Genomic DNA, 24,145 nt, shown 5'->3' on the forward strand with positions numbered 1-24,145 from the left:
GAACTGTCAGCCTTCCATCCTTTCTAGGTCAGTAAAATGAGAACCCAGATTGTGGAGGCAATATGCTGACTCTGTAAACAACTTAGAGAAGGCTATAGAGCACTACGAAGTGGTATATAAGTCTAAGTGGTATTGCTATTCTAAAATTAAATATGCCAATATAAAGTTTAACAAAATGTTTCAAAACATATTCAATTAAAAGTTATTATTCAGATTCTGTTCCTCCAATCCTGTCTTTATCAACTTGCCAACTTTAAGATATGAAGACCTCAATTCCCAAAATTCCCCCGGCAGCATAGAGAAATTGTCAAGTTTCAGAAACACTGATCTAATCTAAAGATCTGTGTTTGTGTGAACCTCTCCAGTCATCATCCAAGACTGTTGGGATACTGCTCTGAAATCCATACCAGGATAGGCTAAGAAGTTGTAGTGTCAGCACATCTGTGATCAAAAAGTTGATATACCTAACAATTGTTGAAAGAATAAAGTTTGGCTTCAAAAAATAGAGGACTTCTAGAAAAAACTGATAGAATTTAAAATGCATACATAGGATATATTTATAAACTGTTATTCAAATATGATATAGAGACGAAACAGAAACAAACTATATGATAAAATTGATGTAAGATGTAAAAAAACCAGTCATAATACAATGGGAAGAACTATGGAACAAATCTATCAAAGTTACAAAAGTTATAATTTAACATAAAACTGGTACAAAATAAATATTCTATGGATGACATACAATTCCATCAAAAATTGCCAAGATATTGTGTCGAGTTTGAAGAACACTAATTTATGGCATAGTTTTTAAAGGGTAAAAAGAATTGAAACCTATCAATCATTTGCCCACAGAACTGTTTATTTGTTCATTAGAAGAATAACAATGCACATTTGTTCTCCTGTTTATCAGTCAGTGCCTTGTACCTTAAACTAGATTTATAGTAATGTTTCTGCTTCATTTGTGGCATAATTTCAATTGTGGATAAACAGATCTGAACTTTGACAGTTTACAAATTGTTCTGTGCATAAAAACAGCCTATTAAATGGCTTTGAACAGAGTCACTGTTTGTTGTCAGCTGTTATTTTGTCTCAATATTATCCAAAGGAAGAAAAACAAAAGACTAACACTGAGTGGCCATAAAAATGATGCTGCCAGATACAAAATATTATTTATTGTTTCATTTTCCTCTCTATCTTTTAACCATCTATATGGAGGTGCATTCATTCTTAGAATGACAATCCTTGTATAATCACATAATAGTATATGAATACAGGTAGTCCTCACTAACTGCTTTGTTTAGTGACTGTTCAGAGTTACAACAGTGTTAAAACAGTAGTTTTGCAATTAGGGTTGCCAGGTCTGCTTCCAAAAAATAGCGGACAAGCGGCGGGGGGTGTGTGTTAAGTAGTAAAAAAATAAAAAAAAATTACAATTAAATTATATATTTTCTTACAAACATTTTAATACGTATTAAAATAATCACTTCAAAACTTTACTTAATATTGCTGAGCACATTGTAAGCCGCCCTGAGTCTTCGGAGAAGGGCGGCATATAAATCAAATTAAAAAAAAAAAAATTCAAAACATCAAATATATTATAATAATATGTAAAATATTAAATTACATTTTACTTTGCTGTCCTGTATATTTTTTATTTGACTGCTCAGCTTTGATCAATTCTTTGTGTTTAAGGAATAATTCTTTAATTTCAGTACAACGTTGAGAAATATTAAAAAATATACAAAGTTCACTTCGAACTGATACAAGCAGTCGGTTACGTTCGTCAGTCCACAAATTTCCCATGACGCTGAAAATTCATTCAACGTTTGCATTTGATACCGGAATTGATGTACAATACTGGAACAGTTTCAGTAAACTCGGAGTTGGCTCTTTCTTGAAAAAGTACGTCCACTTATCAAGGGATGAATCGCCCTGCAGATGAACATAAACTTCTTCTAAGGCAGAAATTTCATTGAAGAGAGTGTTGGGTGGAAGTTCTTCTCGTCATGGTGATAATAACCAGATGTTCATCATTTCTTCTAAAGTTGGAGGATTATTGCGATCAATTAGATTGAAACAACTTAGTGTCTCATATACTGAATCAGTGAAATTATACCACTTTTCTAGGTACGCAATGGCTCTTTGATACACGTTGATGGCTTCTTTCTTGAACTTTTGCACGGCATTCTCAGGCAAATGTTTTTTACGTAAGGCAAATAAAACTTTCATTCCCGAAAACTGCTCATCGTATTTTTTTTGCAAAGAATCACGCAGCTTACACATGATAATGTGAAGATCACATGCAAGAATTTTCTTGCTTTCCAGCTTCAGTAGGGTGTCTTGCATTATTGACATGAAGAAGTGCATGAAATATAAATACAATTCTGAAATTGTTGGTTCATCGTCCTTTGCAAGTTCATTTTCCTGATCCGAAATAAGTTTCCAGATAACCTTATGGCACTCATCAGATCCAAAAGAAATAAAATACCATTTTAGAGGTATCCAGTTTAAAAGAAGTCTTTCGACCACTTTAAACAAACTTAACCAATGTGTTGGAACATGGCGCAAAACTTCATGGAATTCTGACTCGCAAAACACAAAAAATGATTTCAACTCTTCTCGTTTCTTCTCAGAATTCAAAAATTTGGCAAAAACCTTCAGCACTACATTTTCGATATCAAAAGATAACTGCTTTAATGCATTTTTGCGCTGTTGTGTAAAATGTGATTATTGCAATGAGCATTCGATCTTTGTCTCATTCTAATTTATGAAAAAAAACACAAAACGCGATTCTCCTATCCTTATTGTCTTAGACTGTACAGCTTTAGATTACGTACCATTTCATCATAAAGCTTTTGAATAAAAAAATGTCCACCATTTTGTGAAAAAAAATAGTGAACATAATGTGAAAAAAGTGGACTGTCCACTCAAATAGTGGACACCTGGCAACTCTATTTGCAATCTATCCAGTAATTTATGAGATAATAGTGTGTTATGGCCACATGATCACCATTTCTCTTTTCCGCAACTGGTTTGCAACAAGCAGAGTTAAATAAAGAAGACAGAAGTAAAATCATAAATCATGGTCATGTGATACTTCATTTAACAACTATAGTACTTCACTACCAAATGGGAATAGATTATAAACTCACTGGAGTCAAGTGGTTTTCTGTTTAGCGCCCGCAATAGTTAAGGATAGCATTTCCAGTCCCAATTGCAGTTACTAAGCAAGCAAGGATTACCTGTAGTAGGTAGGAAAGGATCTCAAGATTTTTAGAAGAATGATAATCCCATTACAAAGAAATGTGGGAAGGACAGCTAAACCTTAAACAGCAGATTAAAATAGCAGAAATGGCCTGGATTATTTGCTGAGAATTTTTAACACAGCATAATCCTGATATAATTAGGCTGAGTAAGACAGCAGTTTACATTTCAGTTCATTTATTTATCACTAGGAATTTTAGCAAAAAGATTTAGGAAAAAAAATTACAACAATCCAATTCTGCTCAGTCCATTTTCTCCTACAATTACCCGTATTATCTATCAGCATCTGCATACCTATTTTCCTTGCAGCATGTTTTTGTTACATGTTTGCCTACATCAGTCAGCAGGATTTTTCTTCTTCTTCTTCTATGCTGTACTGATTCATCTTGTTTAACAAAGTCATAATAAATCTAACCGTAAATTTCTGATATAATCTGCAATAAATAATGAGTCTGATCTTCTACAGTACCTGTCAATTATTACAAATGCACAAACAGTGTGGAATAGCTAATCTTTTATATCTTCTATCCAAATAGGCTGTTGGCATTGTCTGAAAGTAAGGTTTTCTAGGAAGATTGTCTCACAATTTGGGATATAAAACAATATCAATAAAAAGACATTATTTATATTAATACCATCTTTCAGATATTGGCACCACTTCTCTAATTTAAGCTTCTATAAATGATCTTTACCTTGTCCAAATCTTTAAAAATATGTAGAGGAATGGATTTTCAGAAGTGATTTGCCATTGCCTCTTTCCTAGGACCTTGAGAAAGTGACTTGCTAAGGTCTCCCAGCTGGCTTCATGCCCAAGGCAGGACTAGAACTCACAATCTCATTTTTAAAAAATAGCCTTTAAGTTCAATATTTCCAAACTTGGGCCAATTCTAGCACTGAAATTTCCACAAATAATTAAATCTGCATGCGAAGAATAATATAACACATCATCTAATGTCTGTTCCAGGTTATTCCAATATACCTGTTTTCTGAGAAGCACATTGATGTTAATGCATGTTAATATTTTCTCTTTAGAATTCAACCCTAGTCCTTGAATTTTGTCTACATTACATCTTCCAAATTTAATTTCATGTCCAGATGTTTTGCAATTAAGCTCATTGAGCCTCATTATGCACACACCCACTTTTATCCCTCTTGGCCAATGTATAGAAACACATATAACTAGTTAATGCTTTCTATCTTCTTTCTATCAACCATATTTCCTGAAGAAAAATCATATCATAATTTTTTAGAAAATGACAAAGTGCTCATCTTATTCATCTCCAGGATATAATTTAATTGTGGATATATTCCTGTTTGTTTTTTGTCATCTCTGTTCATTAACTTCAACTTGAATCTGGGTTCTAATTACTTTTTTTTGTCTTAAAAGTTGTGTTGAAGTTTGATATATGTGCTGGGCTCCAGCCTTTTCTTTTGAAGTATTTGAATCAACCTTTGGCCATTTCACTTCTTCTATTAAATTTAAAATTCCTTGAATGTCTTTGTAAACACAATGATTTTTAACTCCAGGGATATCTGGTGTAAACTTATATGTTGCATCCGGGGTGTCCTGGAGGTATCCAGAGTTCGATTTTTAGTCTATTTGCTTTGTTATGTGTAAATCTGCAGTAGTTTATGAACTCCTGGCTATTCATCTTTGTTGTCTTATCCATCTCAGCTAGCAATAGATCTTGAGGCACTGCATGAATCACTGTCTGTTCCAGATTATGTCCATTTATATAACTCCCTCCATGATTGTTAACAGTGTTTATTGAGTGTTGTTTTGGTTGAGCTGTTTCTTTTGAGCTGCATATATTTTTGGAAGGTTTACTTCTGCACTCGTTTGAATTTTCCCTAGTCCCCTTCTTTCTATTAATAAACTATATTTAGTCGGGCTGTTTTCTAAGTATACTTTACGGATATACCCTCCACTTGCAACATATATGGAATTTTAATCCTTCCATTTTAACTGGCTCACATTAGCTTTATAAATTTAGTTTTGGCTGAATTACATTACTCTTTAGAGAAGGAACTTAACAAACTCTCTAGACCACCAAACTAATTGTGACTATAGATTAACAGATTAACCGAGTTGGAAGGGACCTTGCAGGTCATCGAGTCCAACCCACTGCTTCTACCTAGGATCAAACTCACAGCCTCCTGATTGTGAGGCAAGACCTCTAGGCCACAGCAGCTGAAGCTGTTGGAATTCCTTCACTGTTATAGATTCAAATGTCCCAATTGATTTGGAATTTATGTATCTATTTATAAAACAGACACTCACCTTTGTCTGTATCTTTCGTTGAGAAGTCAGATTAGGGACAGATGGTGATGTAGAAGATATATGTGGTCACTAGGGTTTGAACCTGACTTGATGGCACAAATAATCAAAAGATCTTGGCCTTCTTGCTAAATTATTCAAAGACTTTCCTGATCATTTCCCCTTTTTGCATTTCCCATAATATGAAGCAAAATTGTTTGGCTTGAATTTCCTTTTTTATCTGAAAAATTCATTTTTAAAATATTTTTTTAACTTTTCCTATTTTGAATTCTTTTTCTGTTAACCATCTTTCTTAGTTTAATGCCTTTTTAAAGATATTTTGTTTTCTGCTTTCCTGATATTAATTCTATTTCCTCTCCTGGGTATAGAATGCAACTTTTTTTGGCTGGGTGTTAAACTGGAGCTTGTGTCTTGTGATTTATGTTTGTTCCTATTTAATGTTTTGTGCAACAGTTCCATCAATATTTGTAGTATTTTTGATACTCTGCTAAGAAAGATTTCATCATGGAGATTTCCTGTGCCTAAGTGGAGACAATGTTATTTAAATCCTATTGTGGTTTGCTAATTATATTCATTAACATTCTAAAATGTAATCTAAATTATTCATTAGAACAGTAATTTCCCATTGTTAAGCATGAAATTGGAGGATCATTTATATTCTCAGTCTTCACACCTCCCAGAATAGTCTGATTCTCCTCTGTAACAGGGTCATTTGTTGCCAGGATATAAGATAGTTGATCCATAATGGCAACCTCCTCGGCTAAATCTACTCCCTCAGTGACGGATCTGTTGTAAACTTACTGTTGGACCAGTCATAGGAAGATAGAATCATAGAGTCCTCTATTGAGACAAATGAGTAACTGTCTAAAGGAGAGTTAGATAAGTGTCTTATTTGAGGGAAAGAATCCTGTAATCTTGGCTTGGCTTCCTCCTTCTTTATCATCCTCTGTTATTCCAGGCTCTGGTTTTAATCCTTGTTAATGATAGCTGCCTCTTCTGAGGACTATTTGAGTTTTTAAATAATAAGAACTCTCCTTTTCATTACTATATTGTTTTCAATCATTCTTCCATCTATCTGCAGTAAATGCTCCAAGGTTTATTACCTGGCTGCCTGTATTATTGTTAGAAGAGCTAAAATAAGTTTTCATGAGATAAAACACTTTATTATTTAGCATATCATGACAAAGGGAAATGAACATATACACATAATCCATGTAATTATATACAAAATTTATATGGGGTGTGGCAATGGCCTCATAACTGTTAAGACACTGGATGTTTCGGCAAGGACAATCGATGCCCCTTCTTTTTTGTTCCCCTCTGGGTTGTTTGTTCCGTTTGTCTTGCTTAGCAATCGAAATGTTGGGCTCAGTTGTGATCGTAAGTTGAGGACTGACTACCTGTAATATAAAATGTTGCATTTCATTGGACATTTAATATGGAATAATGGTTTAAATATAGTTTCCTATTGAGATGAATTTAAAAATAATTATACTCTCTATAAGGAATGGTAGAGGAATTATAAAATATGTGGTGTATGTCTATCTGCGTGCCAATTTTGTGGACTCTTTAAGTGTGGACTTCCGCATGAATCTTATTGTCAAGATACTTTTTTTCAGTGCAACATTAAGACTGGATAATATGTCTGATGTGGTCATGGTTTAAATCATTTTTTTAAAACAAAGATAGTTTATATTTTATACATATACAAATATTGTTGTATCTTATTTAGTCGGTCCTTGCTTGCTCCCTCCCCCCACCACTAATTTTATGTTCTGAGTTGAGAGTGTTTGTATTAAAGCAATGAAATAATTAAAATGAGATTTTTGTCAACAATTTGATAGCAAATTGCATTAAGGGCTTTCCAGATTCAGTCAGACATGAATATTCAATTATTGAATAATCACAACAGTTTTTTTTAATCAGACAGTATGGAATAAATTATGAACAATGACCCAGCATCTTTATGAATTCAGGGAGTTTCAGATCCAGATACTCAGATACACAAGACTGGTCAGCATTTTTCTGCCCGGTTAGCCCTTGATTATTCTAGCTGATTCTTAGTGGAAGAAGAGAAATATAAAATCATTCACTTGTGAGCAGACCAATACAGAATAATGTTTGTTTAACTGATTGTTGCTGATCTTGAATCGTTTGACTCACTTCTTCAACCACTTGTACTATCTGTATGATCTTTATGTTTATCCAATAGGTAAATCCAAAGCTATATTTTGTTTGTGAATATCTAGCCTAGGAATAAATAATTAGTCTTATTTGAGTTAATTAAAAAAATTATGTCCAAATAGGCTGTTGCAATAAACAAGTCAACAACAAGCCCTTTTTAAAGCTGGATTACTATCATGGATATAGTTTGGGAACAGAATGCAAAGTTTTGCTGAAGCAAGTGCCAAGTTAAATATCAAGATAACTTTGGTGAAGCATCTGCATACTATTCTGCTGGAATAGTACCAACCTATGTTGACAATTCTTGGCTAACTGGGTTATTGTATGAATTAATATAAAATTAATATAAGACAATTTCTTGATTTCTTATGAAGCAGCTACTACATGGTTGTGCTGGCCCATGAAGGGGAAAACATGGTGGACTGTATTTCTGAGTTCTTCAGAACTGATAATTAAACAGGATGGCACAACTTTAAGAAAAAAGTCCAAGTGTTAGGCCACATATTTAAGACATTAGATCTGCACTCCTAAAAGTCAGTCCTAAAAGAGAGATTACCGATGCACCATTTGGTATTACTGATATTAGATTGGATCCAGACATCAGCAACCAAAGAAAAAGAAAACAAACAAACAAACAAACGAAACATTGGTCCTCACTCAAATGGTTATTATTTATTTATTAAATTTATATTGGGTCCGTCTCACTATCCACCAAGATTATCTGAGCAATAATAATATTTCTATTATTTAATTTATAGGTTTCTAATATCTCAAAAAGAGGCAATAGCAAACCACTTATGAAAAATATTGCCAAGAAAACTGCAGGGATTTGTGCATGCAGTTTCCAAGAATCAGACATGGTTCAATGGAAGAAAAAAAAAATCTAATATCTCAAATCTGGTATTTCCAATTCACTACCATTAGGAATGTAATTATTGCCAGAACTCATTTGAGCCAAGTTAAATAATTTCATTTTATTTTTGTCCCTCTGATGAGAAACACTGACCAGATTCAGTCTGCGCAAGTTTCTGAACTAGCTCCATTTCCACATATAACAGATCTGTAGAATGTTGGTTTTGAGCAATTATATTCCTGTAAATGTAAATGTGCTTGCAACTTTGTCATTTTTTGGATCAAAGTAAATGATATTTTTGCACAGTATCCCAAGTATTTTAATTGGGATGTCTTCTGAAGTCTTTTTATGTTGATTTGTAAATGACATGTACTGAAAATTTGTCTTTATTATGTCATTTTGTATAGAAATAAGACAATGTAATTCCAGTCTAGGTGCTATATGCTAATTTGACTATGAATTAAGATGACCAAATCTCAAAAGCCATTACTGTAGAATACTTTTTGTAAATTATCCCAATCACTATATTACCAATTACACTATATTACTATAAGCCGAGGTGGCGCAGTGGTTAGGGTGCAGTACTGCAGCTACTTCAGCTGACTGCTAGTTCAGCAGATCAGCAGATCAAATCTCACCAGTTCAAGGTTGACTCAGCCTTCCATCCTTCTGAGGTGGGTAAAATGAGGACCCAGATTGTTAGGGGGCAATATGCTATTTAGTATACTGTCTTTGGTGTAAGCCGCCCAGAGTCCTCGGAGAGTGGGCGGCATAGAAATATGACCAATAAAAAATAATAATACCTCCCTTGCATTATAATGTTGTATTTTGCCTAAAAGCAAACAGTAACGTAAAAACAGCCGTTCAGCTATTCTCTATAAACAATGCAGCTCATCAAGTTAATAAAAGTCCATCAATCCATGACAGGAATATAAACTTGCTTTTATAGTATTGTGAGAAAACAGCAATGTGGAATGCATTGTTAAAATAGAAAAGTAGTAGTAGAAGAAGGATATTTAATAATTATATTAACATGTTCTAATTGTAAAACTTAGATATTTTAAGACTCAAAGGCTCCATAATTTAAACAAGGGATAAAGCCTATGGTGAGAAATTATATATCAAGTTAGTATTTGGAAAAAATATTACCAGGAAATGCTAAGCTATAGGCTATTGAAAACTGAAAAACATCCTAGAAGGTAAGAGGAAAATGAAGTGTTGCCAAAAAAACCTAACAAACATGTCTTTAGGAAGTCAAAATGAATTTGACTTGAAGAAAAAAAAATGACTTTAGACTTCTGCCTTAAAATATTTAGGAACTTTTACTATAAGTTGGTCAGCTTTTAAGACTAAATATAATAAATATTTTTTAAAATCACAAATTACACTATGATTTAACTCTGAAAAAAACCCATTATGTTTGCACAGTACAGTGATTTGATTTTCTAAGTTTCTTATAACCTAGCACATAAACTGGTTTTGCTGAACTTGAGGCAAAAATAGGGCTGGCTTGTTTGTGGTTTAAAATATTAATGGCTAATTTGTGTATTAAGTCCATCCAAGCAGAATGTCTTAGATTGCTACAGCAACATTTCAAAAATATGGAATATTAAAACCTCAAGCTTAATGAGGAGTAAAATCCAAATAAGCATAATACATTCCAACTGTTGTTCCATTCCTTTTTCCTTTCTCTCTAGCCGTCTACTGGGAGTTGTACTGAAATTAGTTAGCAAATAACAAAATTGAATATATGGATGTCAGACATCAAAGAAGTGCAATGAGGGATGATGCATGTTCCTTCCTTTACACTCTGTATTTTTTTAATTGAAATACATTAATTTATATTCTGTTCAGTGAAAATCGTAACTCACATTAAAAGGAATAAAAACAATGAAACCCCAAATTATTTTAGCAAGGGTAGTTTCAACTTTTATCTTCACTTGTTTGTAATGCTGGATGCCCTTAATATCTAATGACTAAAACATGAAGGCCAATTTTGCAAGCATTAATAAAATTATTTGCAGTGTACACCGGTATAAACAGAAGTTTACTCTTTTGTTTTCTTGTTCTCCTTTAAGCAGAACTTTTACTTTGCCTCAATCTATTGTTTCATAATGATAACAATGAATTTTACAATAGCAAACCTAAACCTAGGAAATATTTGGCAAGAAACACAGTAAACTAGGTAAATGTAAGATCTTTACTCTTCAAAAATCTACTCCTTTGGCAAATTAGATGGAGTAGACAGAGATTGTTTGTTTATATAAATGTATATTTTAACTTTGCTCTTAATTCTTTTTTTTTTATTGAAAAATTTTTCAATTACAAATTTTTCCCCCTTTCCCCCCCTCCTCCCTAACCCCCCCCTCACCACCCCATCCCCCTTGTGACTTCTTCAAAATAAAAACCTAGTACATAACAGATTATATAATATTTTACCATCTCCTTACTCCCCCCTCCAAATACTGACCCTTACTTCTAGTGATATTATTAATATTATTACTTCCCCCTCTTACCAAACACTTCAAAATAACATTCCATTATAACACTGTATGATAACTTCTGATTTAACACAGTAATATTATTATAACTCCCAATTTATCGATAGTCTGCCCTTTTTTTCCCCCTTCCCCATACTTGTCTGTATATTAATATAACATTTCAAAACAACCTTCCACTTTAAAACTATATAATAAATCCTACTTTAACATTTAATCTTTTGCGTATATTAATATAACATTTCAAAGCAGCCTTCCCCATGAATTCTAGTTTTACATTTATTCTACTCTATCCATTTCCTCCACTCCCATATATATGTCTCTTAAGCATCCCTTTTTTTAATCTATACAATCAATACACTAGCCTGTCTCTACCCACTTTCCTACAAGATTACCATGCACAACAATTCTTAATATCTTTATTCTTCTGCCCATCCTACTAAAAAAAATATTCCCTTATATAAACAAAATCAATGACTTTAAACTTACAATCCATATAATATCTTCTTTGATGTCTTTCCACTGGATTGCTGACTCCATCATCCGGACTAGGGTAACATAACATCCCAGTTGCAACAGAGTATTCAAAATCCTCAGTTATCATCTGCCCCCATCAGTAATGAATATCTTCACATATATATAAAAAAAAGAAAACAACCACCCGAGTGACTTTATAATTGTAATCCATATTTGTAATAGTGGCTGCTCTTAATTCTTTTTTCAATCTATTTTCTCTCAATCTAGATATCTATTCAATCTATCTATTTCAATCTTTTTTCAATCTATTCATGGGTTTATATTGTTTTATTAAGTTGTAAACTGTCCAGAGTCATTTAAGTGAAATAGATGGTGGTGTAGAAATTTAATAGGTAGGTAGCTGCATAGATAGATAGATAGATAGATAGATAGATAGATAGATAGATAGATAGATAGATAGATAGACAGACAGACAGACAGACAGACAGACAGACAGACAGACAGACAGACAGACAGACAGACAGACAGACTCTGTGAATATATATTTGTGGTGTCTATGTGTGTGTTTCATTTAAATGTAAACAAAAACACACATGCAAATACTTATTCATATACATAAAAGAAGAATCTAAATGAACTTTTTTCTTTGGTTTAATTTTATACTTACCAGCAGGTTGAGGTTTTTTTTTTTTTCCATTGCGCTGTCTTCCATTGTTAGGGCTTTCTGGCAAACTTTGTCATGGGATTATATGGTCCTCCCAGGATATATGGTTATTCCAGGAAACATTGAAAATGTAATAATTTGCAAAAATCCCGTACTGCTATAATAATGCTAAGCATTTAAAAGATCAGACCTTTAAGAGAACCACTGGCTAGCTTGTATATTTTTTTAAAAAAATAAGTGTGTTCCCCACAAATTTCTATGACTTTTTTTTTCAAGCAGCATTCTTTTAAATCTCTATTGTTAGCTATGGCTTTATGTAGTTAAATATTCAAGCACAACTACAATACATTTGACATAATATGAGAATATTCCTATCTTAATGCCTCCTCTCTTTAAAAGTTTCTATGAAGCTCCCTCCACGAGGAAAAGTCGACCATGCTTGCTCGTTCATTTCTACTGTACTGTATATATTGGCAAAACTTGATATGCATATTGAGATGAGTTGATAGGATATTTCATACACTGACATTGTCATGTTTTCCTTAATTTTGCACATTTTAGTGCTGGAAAGCATAACTATAGGACAATGTCATATTAGCAATGGCAAGTAATAGATGCAGTTAATTTAAAAACAGCAACAAAAAATCCCTATCATATAGCAGTGGGGTCTGTCAGATTGAAGAATTAATTAAATGCTCTGTGTGCTAGTAGCCTAGCAACCAAGTGGCATTATCAAAGTTACTGGTAGGATTCTTTGTATTCTGCTTTCATTCTGAAAAAGCTCTTATCCTAATACTCCAGGCTTCTAGAAGACTTTTGTTTAACTTTTGCACCATAAAAAGTTTATCATATTCTTGACTCAATGCACTAAGGAGGTCTATGTTAGTGTACAGATGAGGGGAATAGTGAGAGACTGTCTCCGGAAATTGTGAGTGCTCCAATACTGGAGAATTTTAAGAAGAAATTCAACCATTTGAAAAATGGGCAACCATTTTTCTGAATTAATATTGGTTTTTCTCCCTGAATAGGGGGTTGGACTAGGTCTCTTCAACTCTGTTATTCCATTATGTCCCCCCTCCTCCCAGTTATGAAATCATATTTTGGCTACTTGGCAACAGGCTCCCCTTTCCTGCTATTTGCAGAGTTCTGAATTCACATGGTTGTGATTTTTGATTTTTTGTGCTAATTTACTTCCAGTTTCAAGCAAAAAACACTCATTTGATATAATGGATTTGCTTAACAACCGCTGCAAAAAAAAGTCACAAAAATAGTAACATAGTGATCCACCTAATGACTGTAATGACTTAATAATGTAATTCCGGGCACACAATTACAGTCATAAATTACATGGAGAATTCTGGAACATAAGGTTCACTTCACTGCACTTGCATATTTGTTTGCTTGTTGACTTTCTGGATTGCTTAATTACCAAACAACTCTAAGCAGCTTCCCAAACTAAAAGCACAATAAAATACAAGGGGGAAAAACCACCAACATTCAGCATACAGTGAAACACAACCAGCATATGGTGAGAAATCACAAAAAACTCAACGTATCTGTATTTCATTAACACTAAAAGGGGAAATCACCCATATGTATGCTGCTTTCATTTGAAATCCGATCTCAGATTAGGTATGCAATTAGTATTAGGCTCTCTGTGTGAGCTTCCAGTGCATTTTTTAAAAAATAACCCTCACTAAAATATTCTAAAAACTGAATATAGTGCAAATCTGGCATAAAATGAGAACACGCTTTTCAGAAATAAGAAATCTGATGTTCATGCACCTTCATATCCACCAAGATTACTTTGCTGCTACCTAACACAGATCTATTGTATAAATGAGCAATATGAATTCAGTAGCATCCTCTAATGCCCAAGTTTCCTAATTTAATTTTAATGAAATTTTCCATATGGGTTTTCACAAGCAGTATCTTCTTTGACAGATTAATTATTAACACTGCTAGGAACATAAGTGCCCAGCATCCTATAACTATATTGGTAATAACTGGTTCCCCAACATCTTTCCTCCCTCTAAAGGAGTACCAAATTGATCCTTAAAGACTGCCCTCTAGCCACCTTTATTCTCCAAAGGATGCTATGAACAACATGAATCCTGTCCAGAGCACATTAAAATACAACAAAAAAGCAGATGCTTTCAAGTATGGAAAGATAGGTCATTGTTTCTCTGCTTGAACCAATACATAACTTGCTCAGATGCTTAATTGGCAAAATAGGATACACAACTAGCAAGAAGCAAAGCTACCCACGTCAGTTTTCAAAATGACCTATTTCCCTAACACCTGGCAAAGTGAATATGAATTTATTCTCCTTCCCACTCATTTGGGAAAGTGTTAGCTTCATCTCAAGCTGTCTTGAAGCTGAAATTGTTACAATAGAATTGTTTCTTTGTAAATAGCTGTGATTTGTTTCGGCTCCTTCAGCTGAAATTTTTTATCAAAGCTCTCTGCAGAGCCAGCCAATTGTGATTGTTTGATTGATTTATTATGCCCATCACATCAATATTAACTGAAGATTCAGAATGGAGATCTGTCCCATATCCACTCTGAATCAAGTTCATCTACACTGTTGCTGATTGTCCTTCTCCATCATAATGAACGCAGCATCCAGGAATGAGTTGTCTCATCTATCGGCCAATGCATCTCAGAAACTCCTAGTAGGAAATCATTTCCAGGAGAATGACTTATAACCTTGATATTTCTGGATTGCTAACTAGGTTCATACCTAATTAATGTTTTAAATTCAGCCAAGACAAGTTTTGGTGTATTCGGGTCTTTTCCCATGTAAGATTGAGTGTATCTTGGCGACGTTTCGACAAGGTCCCACTCATTATCTTCAGGCGGGTGCTTTCGGCTTCGTGTCTGTGTGAGCAAAGCATGATCGGAGCTGCCGTCTCTCTTTAAATACTGGTGGGGAGGTGTGGGTGTTGGCTTTGTTGCTGTGAGCAGGTTGGTTGCCTGTGTTATTACAACTTGATTGGTTGATGTAGTTGATGTTTGCAGATTAGTCGGCTGTTTCGTAACATCCTGTGTGGGTGAGGTCCTTGATGTGTGCCCATTAGTCTTTTGTGTTTGAATGCGACCACATGTTTGTTGGACCCGTGCCTCACCTGGTTAGTGCTGGCTTCCCAGGAGGTGACGCGAGGCTGGCTCCAGGGGATTATAAATGCTTCATTGGGTGAGGGTGTCTTTCCCACCGCCTTGAAAGAGGCGGTGGTGAGACCTCTCCTCAAGAAGCCTTCCCTGGATCCGGCAGTATTGGCTAACTATCATCCAGTCTCCAACTTTCGCTTTGTGCGAAGGTTATTGAGAGTGTGGTTGCGCGACAGCTTCCCCAGTGCCTGGATGAAACGACGTATCTAGATCCATTCCAGTCGGGCTTCAGGCCTGGGTACAGCACGGAAACCGCATTGGTTGCATTGGTGGATGATCTCTGGAGGGCTCGGGACAGGGGGTGCTCCTCGGTCCTGGTCCTGTTAGATCTTTCAGCGGCTTTTGATACCATCGACCATGGTATCATGCTGCACAGTTGGAAGAGTTGGGGATGGGAGGCACCGTACTAAGATGGTTCTCCTCCTTTCTCTCCGACCAGTGCGCAGTCTGTGTTGACAGGGGGGCAGAGGTCAACCCCGAGGCCCCTCATATGTGGGGTGCCACAAGGGTCGGTCCTTTTGTTCAACATTTATGTAAAGCTGCTGGGCGAGATCATCCTTGGTTTCGGGGTGAAGTACCACCAGTACGCTGATGACACCCAGCTGTATATCTCCACCCCGGACCACCCCAACAATGCCCTTGAAGTGATCTCCCAGTGTCTGGAGGCCGTGCGGATCTGGATGGGGAGGAACAGGCTCAGGCTCAACCCATCCAAGACTGAGTGGCTGTGGTTTCCGACGTCCCGATATAGTCAGCTGGTGGTCTTCCAAGTGCGCTTCAAGGTTTTGGTTATCACTTTTAGAGCGCTCCATGGCTTAGGACCTGGTTATTTACGGGACCGCCTGCTACTGCCAATAGCCTCCCACTGACCAGTACACTCCCATAGATAGGGGCTCCTCTGGGTACTGTTGGCCAAACAATGTCAACTGGCAGCCCCCAAGGGGAGAGCCTTCTCTGTGGGGGCACCTACTATCTGGAACGAGCTCCCCCCAGAGATAAGGAGGATCCTGGATCTGCGTACCTTCCGTCACGCACTGAAGACTTTCCTATTTCATCAAGCTGGCCTGACCTAAGTCTCTCCCCTTTTTTAATGGAAATTTAAATTTTGGTTTTAAATTATTGGAGTTTTAAATTTGTTCAGCCAAATTATTTAATTCGTTTTATTCTATTTTAAATTTTGTATTTATATGTTTTTATTCTACAGCTGTTCACCGCCCTGAGTCCTTCGGGAGTAGGACGGTATACAAATTCAATAAAATAAATAAATAAATAAATAAATAAATAAATAAATAAATAAATAAATAAATAAATAAAATGACCTGGGTAATGGGCTGTGTGTTAATGTCCTGAGTTCTAGTGTTCTAGCCTGAGTTTTTTGATGTAATGTCCTGAGCAGATGGCTGTGGTGCCACAGCCAGGGCTTTGGTTTGGCTCCAAGTTTGAGGTCTTGCCATGTGTTCATGGTGTGTGTCAGTTTGCTTTGTGTGGGGATAGGAGGGGGATGCAGCAGCTGGTGATGCCGCCGTAGTCTGGCTTCTGGATGGTGGTTGTAGTTCGTCTATGGGATGGGTTTGGGTTTGAATCTGGTGAGGATGATTTGTTGTGGTGTCATGTGTTATCTTGGGTCCAGTGTTAATCTTTGTGGCAGGGACTCTTCTGTTGACTAGGGCTTTCCAGATGTCCGATAGGCGGGAGGTATCATCACGTCTGGAAACTAGCCCTAGTCAACAGAAGAGTCCCAGCCACGAAGATTAACACCAGACCCAAGAAAACACATGACACCACCACAAATCATCCTCACCAGATATATATATTTGTTTTCTTTTTGTAGGCCTTTATGTGTATTTCTCTTTAGCCAGGTTCTTCCTACATAAACCAAGATTTTTATGCAGCCCTAGTTCAGTGAAATCACAATCCACTAGTTTCTAGGCTTTTTTCAGGCAGCCAGCAAGCACCCTGCTGCCCATTGGGAGACCACAATCACTTAAGTATGAGCCAACAGTGTGCTGCAGCTACCAAAAAAGCCCAACACAGTTCTAGGCTGCATTAACTGAAGGATAGAATCAGGATTACGTGAAGTGTTAATACCACTTTATAATGCCTGAGAGGAGGTTGGACTAGAAGACCTCCAAGGTCCCTTCCAACTCTGTTTGTCTGTTATCATTTGATAAACCAATTGTTTGCTGTTAGAACTAGAATATATTTCCTAATTGGGGTGACATATTTTCCTGCATCAATATTTAACTACCTGCATATTTGAAATCATAGATATGTAGTCTGAGATAAAAGCAGGTTAGTGTCTGAATTTGAGAAAAAATATGGGAAAAGCAAAGAGTTTGAATGTTTCTGGACCTGGTGCAAGTTGTGTTGGAAGCTAAGGAGATACATTATGTTATATTGAGATCCATATTGTTGCTTTGAAAATCCATTTCTTCTGTATTTTGAAGTTGTTTTTACTAGGGTCTGCTTATATATAGGCAGTTCAAATTTTCAGAGAAGCCATGTATTTCTAATGCACTTTCATCAAAGGAAACCAAATTCCTTATATCTCTATATTTCATACAGTCAGACAAATGAGGGACCAATGAGTAAGATACTTGTTTCTGTTCTAAATAAGAAGAAATTTTTAAATTGACAAAGATTAATAGCATATGATAGATGCATATATGAAAAGAGAGATTTAGTTGACACACTGCATGAGCTGATTCCATTATTATTAGAAAATTATGAAATACAGTGTACAGGTATGACAGAAAGAGAACTATTAGTCAGATGGCTCTCTGACACCCAAGTGCTTAATCAAACCCCAGTGAAATCAAATGGATTATATTCAAATAGGTATTTTTTTAGATCATACTCTGCTTGACAGCTCTGCAGTTTGAAATGCTAAAATCCATTGAGTATATGCTGAAGTTATATGTCATATTCTAGACAAATATATTACATTTTGTAACAAATCAATTTGTCATTATGTAGTCCAGCATATGAAAGGTTACAAAATTTGACTTTTAGCTTACAATACCTTCCATTCTTTATATTTAAAAATCATATTTTTGGATAAATTTTTAAAAAATCCAATGTCCATAAAACGATAAAGTTAGAAGGTGGGAATTTTGCAAATTGCTATTCAATATATATGGAGAACACCAGACAGGGGAAGGCTACAATAGGCCTATTTCCTAAATATACATATGTCTTCTGAATACTTATGAACATACATTAATAGTATTGTTTACTGTGCAATTGAGCAACTCTTTCTTTAATTTACAGGCGATGCATGTGACTCTAATCCTTGTGAAAATGGAGGCATCTGTGTGTCTGGTTTGGATGGTTTCTATACTTGCGAATGTCCTGATGGCATCACAGATTCCAATTGTTCTAATGTTATGGAGGTTGGTAAGTGCAAATAAACAAAACAGAAAAAATGTTAATATGGGTTGTTATTTTCTAAAATATTAAAGTGCAAAGTTTCCTAATCCTTCTTGCGATAATCAATCCATGATCTTCACTCCAAATGGTTTAATTTTAATCTTTGTTTACTGACTTCGTATTTTCCTACACTGTCTTACTGGTTTGATCACAGTGTGCATCATTTTAACAAATCTGATAACAATTTGAAATAATCAAGATATGGGTCTTATTCAGTAGTGGGTTTCAATTTTGTTTGCTACTGGTTTGCCCGTGGGTGCGCGTGCGTGCACACACAATGCTTCTGCATATGCATAGAGACGTCCGGGCGGGTGGGCAGAGCCTCCTGTTGCTGCTGCTACTGGTTTGCCCGATCCGGGGCGAACTGGTAGCAACCCACCACTGGTCTTATTAATATGACCTGAATAGGTAGCACATACATGAAGTATGGTGATGCCTTCATCACCAGACTACAAAAAAGATTCATGCAGATTTTACAAGGAAGCCTAAAATATTGTTTTGAGAATGCTACGAATGACCTTCTAGGTGGAAGTTAGTTTTATTGGCTTCACCTGGATGGCATAATGTGCCGTGGGGCCTTTAGTGTATTTCAAAAAAACCATACATGTTACACAGATTACAAATAATCTGGAGCCTGCAAGCAATACCACATTTAAAAATATATATTTTAACCTTTTTTCATATCTATGTCCAGTGGATGGAAATAAGCTTTCATGGGCCAAGAAAGTGAATATTGTATGGTTGGGAGGCAAGTGAAGCATTGCAACTAGCCACAGAGAAATAGAAGCTGAAAGAATTACTGCTTCAAAGTTAAATTACACTTGACCAAAGAACTTCCTGGATGCTTGTTTTATTGCAGTGAATTTTAGATCCATTTTTCCAGTTAATAAGGGGGGAAATGAGAAAGCCTTGCTATCTGCCAGTTCTATAAAATCTCAGGGGTTGCCACAAAGAAGAGGGAGTCAAGCTATTCTCCAAAGCACCTGAGGGCAGGATGAGAAGCAATGGGTGGAAACTAATCAAGGAGCTAAGCAACCTAGAACTAAGGAGAAATTTTCTGACAGTTAGAACAATTAATCAGTGGAACAACTTGCCTCCAGAAGTTGTGAATGCTCTGACACTGGAAGTTTTTAAGAAGAGATTAGACAACCATTTGACTGAAGTGATGTAGGATTTCCTGCCTAAGCAGGGGGTTGGACTAGAAGACCTCCAAGCTTCCAACTCCATTATTCTATTCTATTCTATTCTATTCTATTCTATTCTATTCTATTCTATTCTATTCTATTCTATTCTATTCTATTCTAATAAAAAAGATCAGTGGAGTTTACACTGAAGGTTTTCTGTCAGCAAAACTCTTTTCTATTAATGTTCTTGTTATCTGGCTATGAAGGGTTTTCAGAAGAGGCTCAACAGTGAACTCTCAAAGCTGATATAATTGGTTTTCTGATTGAAATTTCTGTCAAAATTACCATGACTTACACCCTACCAGTCATTTTAAATGCTGTTTGCTTCCTATGTAGCAAATTGTTATATTTATTTTATGCTGGGTAATGACAATTAAGATTTGGTTTATTTAGATTTGGTGTTTTTACACATAACAGAAGGTTGAACCAGAGGGTCTCTCTATTTTTTTTCCTATGCCAAATTTGACGGTTCTGTGATTCTATTTCAGCAAATCTAATTTTTTTAAAAAAAAATCATGGTTTTTATGCCACATTATTGGGGTTAGGGTTTCTCCCTATTTTACACTATTGGAAAAAGAAGTATATGAAGCTGTGATGTCCAAAATATGTTCCAGATTTGTCCTGGATTATCTATCTAAATTTATGTTTCTAGTCTATAGACACCCCTTATTCATTTGATACTCATTTTGTAGGCACATATTTACATAAACCCTTTTTGAAAGCAAATTTCAAATGCCTTTCATTTCAAGCTTCTCCCTCAAGTGCAGTTGGGTTTTGAACATTACATTTTTGTTTGTTTTTTTAATCATAAATTCCACCATAAATTCTTAACAGTTTAGAATTTGCTGTCTTCTGGTATCAATTTGAGGAAGAGTGCAATTTGGTCATATTTCTCTGAAGATTCAGATCAAAGGCATTTTTTTCTCCATTACCATACTACCCTTTCCAAAATATGGAAAAAAGACCAATTTGTGTGTTTCTGTGCTGAATCAGATTTTGTAATTTCAATATAAGCACAAGAACAATGAAGTCAATGTCAACCAGTGAACACTATCGTCATAGGCATGAGCACATAAACAAATAAAAGCACTTGCCACATAATTCTAGACCTGAGAATCAGGTAATTATCAATATTTGTTAAAATGGGATTCTGATTACAAAGCTATCAACAGTTAACAAAACTAGGGCAGATGTGCTTTTTTGGAAGAGGGGAAGTAGTCTGATTAGGCATTGCTCATGTTTCTATTTTATTTTGGATTTTTTTTTTTTGTCATCTACTTAACATAAGAGCTCTAACTAGATAAACATTTGGCTGAACAAGATTGATTTTGCAGATTTAAAAAAAGCAGATATCATCAGGCCCATTTGATTCATTCAAAAATGGCCAAATAGATTGTAATTTAACATGAGAGCCCAAATGCTTTCAAAACAAGGCATTTAATTTTAGCTCCTATTTTTGCTGGCACAAAAAAAGAAATAAGTATCAGCAGCTGCAGTGACTCATTGACACACTGGTTTAGATCATAACAACTGAAAAGTATGGGATCTGTCTTGCTTTAACCAGTGACATCTTTTAGTCTAATATAAATTAATAATATGAGTAAATATAAATGAATTTTGGAAAATGATTGTGGATAATTTCCAGATAAATTTGTTGCCAGAACATTCAATTAATGCATATATTCAGACCTGAATATGCATACACACCACTTATTTCAGTCAGCAATAATATAGAGCTTGATATTTATTAGACATCACACACATTTTTTAAAAAGTTAGCTGGCAAAATAGAACAAGAGTTGGATGAAAGCAGAAAAAGAAATATATGAACCGGTAAAAGTGTATAGTATCTTAAATATCAAGTCACCGTGATTTCCAGAATCACTAAAAAAAATGCTGTTGAGTAATTAGTATGGACAGCCCCCCAAAACCATGACTGTTTTTACCTTCCCTGTGTTGAGGATAAAACTGCCTTCTGCAAAGTGGTGCAATGGACCAGACAGCGAATAGATACGTTGCTTAGCAAAACACACAGATACTCACAGACTCTTAACGTTGTAAGAAAATAAACAGTCTTTACTTGTAGTAAAAAAACCAAACTTGGCTTCTCAAAACAAAGATAACACTTCTTCAAATAATCACGGTTCAACACAAAAACATAGTTTGCTTACAATTCCAGTTCTCTTCAGTAACACAGACACTTTCATTTTTTGAACTCTTTCATTTTTTTGACACTTTCATTTTTTGAACTCCTTTCAGCAGTTCAACATTTTCATAGCAGGAGCAGAAGTGAATGAACTTCCTGCCTTCTTTTAGGTCTGCTTAGCACAGCCAATTAGTCATCTTGTAGCAGTTAAAGTTACAGAACATAGTTTTCTATATATTATCTACTCAACCGTAGGATAAGCATCCAACATTCTCCCCTTTGGGTAGACTAATATATTTACAATCTTAAACCATACTGTTCACATGTATCTAAATGTTTCCTACTTCCCTGTGCTTTTGTGAAATGATCAGCCACATTGTCTTCTGATGCACAATATACAAGTTCTATCATCTTGTTCATTATAGATTCTCTTACATTGAGATACCGAAGATCTGTATGTTTTGTTCTAGTCTTTACAGCTATATTTGTCGCCATTTTTATCGCTGCCTGATTATCTTCATATACTATTATAGGATCTTGTATATCTATTCCTAAATCTAGCATCAGCTGCTTAATACTAATCAAATCTGTACATAACAAAGATAAACAAGAAAACTCTGCTTCCATTGTAGACATACTTAAATGCTTCTATCTTATAGAATGCCACCATATCAAAGTTTTTCCCAGAAATACAGTGATCCCTGAGGTTGATTTTCTTGTATTCACATCTGTTGCGAAACTAGCATCTGCATAAGCGGTTACATGCAATTCTTCTGATGGTTGTAGTTATAATGCATGATGCATGATATATTTCAGATATCTAAGAATGCATTTTGCTCCTTGCCAGTGTCTTTCTGTAGGTTCCATGTTGAATCTAGCTAATTGGTTCACGCTATAAGAAATATCGGGTCTAGACCAATTGCTAATGTATGATAAACTGCCAATCAACGATTGATATATCCCTTTATCAAACAATGGACTTTGCACATCAGTGTTGCAATAATCTTGAACCATAGGTGTCTTTGATGGTTTACACGATTCCATTCTGAACTGTTTTAATAGATTATTAATTTTATCAGTTTGGGATAATTTAAATCCTCCCCTAGTTTTTTCGATCCTTACACCTAGGTATTGTTGTATCTCCCCTAGATTTTTAATCCTGACATGAGCTTTTAATTCATCAACAATCCTGTTGGCCTCTTGCTCATTCTTTGTAATCAGAGCTATATCGTCAGTAAAAAGAAGTAATAATTATACTATACCATCCCTTTCCATTTTAAATAAACATGGATCTGCTAATCCTGCTTTAAATCCGATATTCTTCAATTTTTTTACAATGCACTGGTTCCATTCATAACCTGACTGTTTTAACCCATACAGACTTTTCTTTAATATCCAACAGACAGCCTTCCCATTTTTCTCAAATCCTGAAGTTTCTTTAAATAAATTTCATGCTGTTATGGTGCATGCAGATATGCGGTCTCTACATCTAAATGGTTAACTATATATTTATTTCTAGCTGCCCATACCAACGCTGCTCTTAATGTAATGGCTTTTAAGCTTGGAGCGAATACTTCATCGTAATCATTAGGAAACTGATTAAATTCTTGAGCTACTAGCCTAGCTTTATATATTGGTATCCCATCTATCCCAGTCTTTAATTTATATATCCACTTACCTACTATACTACTATACTACTGAGTATAGTTTTCCCTTTTGGAATTGTTACAGACTCATACACTTTCAAATTCTGCAAAGATTGTAGTTCTTTAGTCATTTCACCTCTCCACACTTTCTGGTCTTCAGGTGGAAATGTGGTCAACTCATTAAATGTAGTAGGGACTTTATTTACTTGATAGACCGTAGTTGCCTGATACCTATCAGGTGGTCTTGTTACTCTACTCGACCTTCTTGGGAGTTCAGGACTTACAGATTGCATCTCCACCTTTACCTCTTCCTGTACTACATCTTTCTCCATCTCTTCGCTCTGGATC

General features: G+C 35.3%; 1 protein-coding gene across 1 annotated transcript in view; it reads left to right on the forward strand.

Moving 5' to 3' along the window:
- Positions 1–24,145, forward strand: part of EDIL3 (EGF like repeats and discoidin domains 3) — a 248,707-nt gene that overhangs the window by 62,475 nt on the left and 162,087 nt on the right. The window contains exon 2 of the mRNA XM_070935775.1: positions 18,663–18,788. Within this exon, the coding sequence (XP_070791876.1) occupies positions 18,663–18,788 (126 nt within the window). The remainder of the gene's footprint in view (positions 1–18,662; positions 18,789–24,145) is intronic.

The sequence above is a fragment of the Pituophis catenifer genome, unplaced genomic scaffold (genome assembly GCF_029215685.1).
Source record: "Pituophis catenifer annectens isolate HBS135680 unplaced genomic scaffold, rPitCat1.0.hap2 SCAF_2, whole genome shotgun sequence".
Lineage (NCBI taxonomy): Eukaryota > Metazoa > Chordata > Lepidosauria > Squamata > Colubridae > Pituophis > Pituophis catenifer.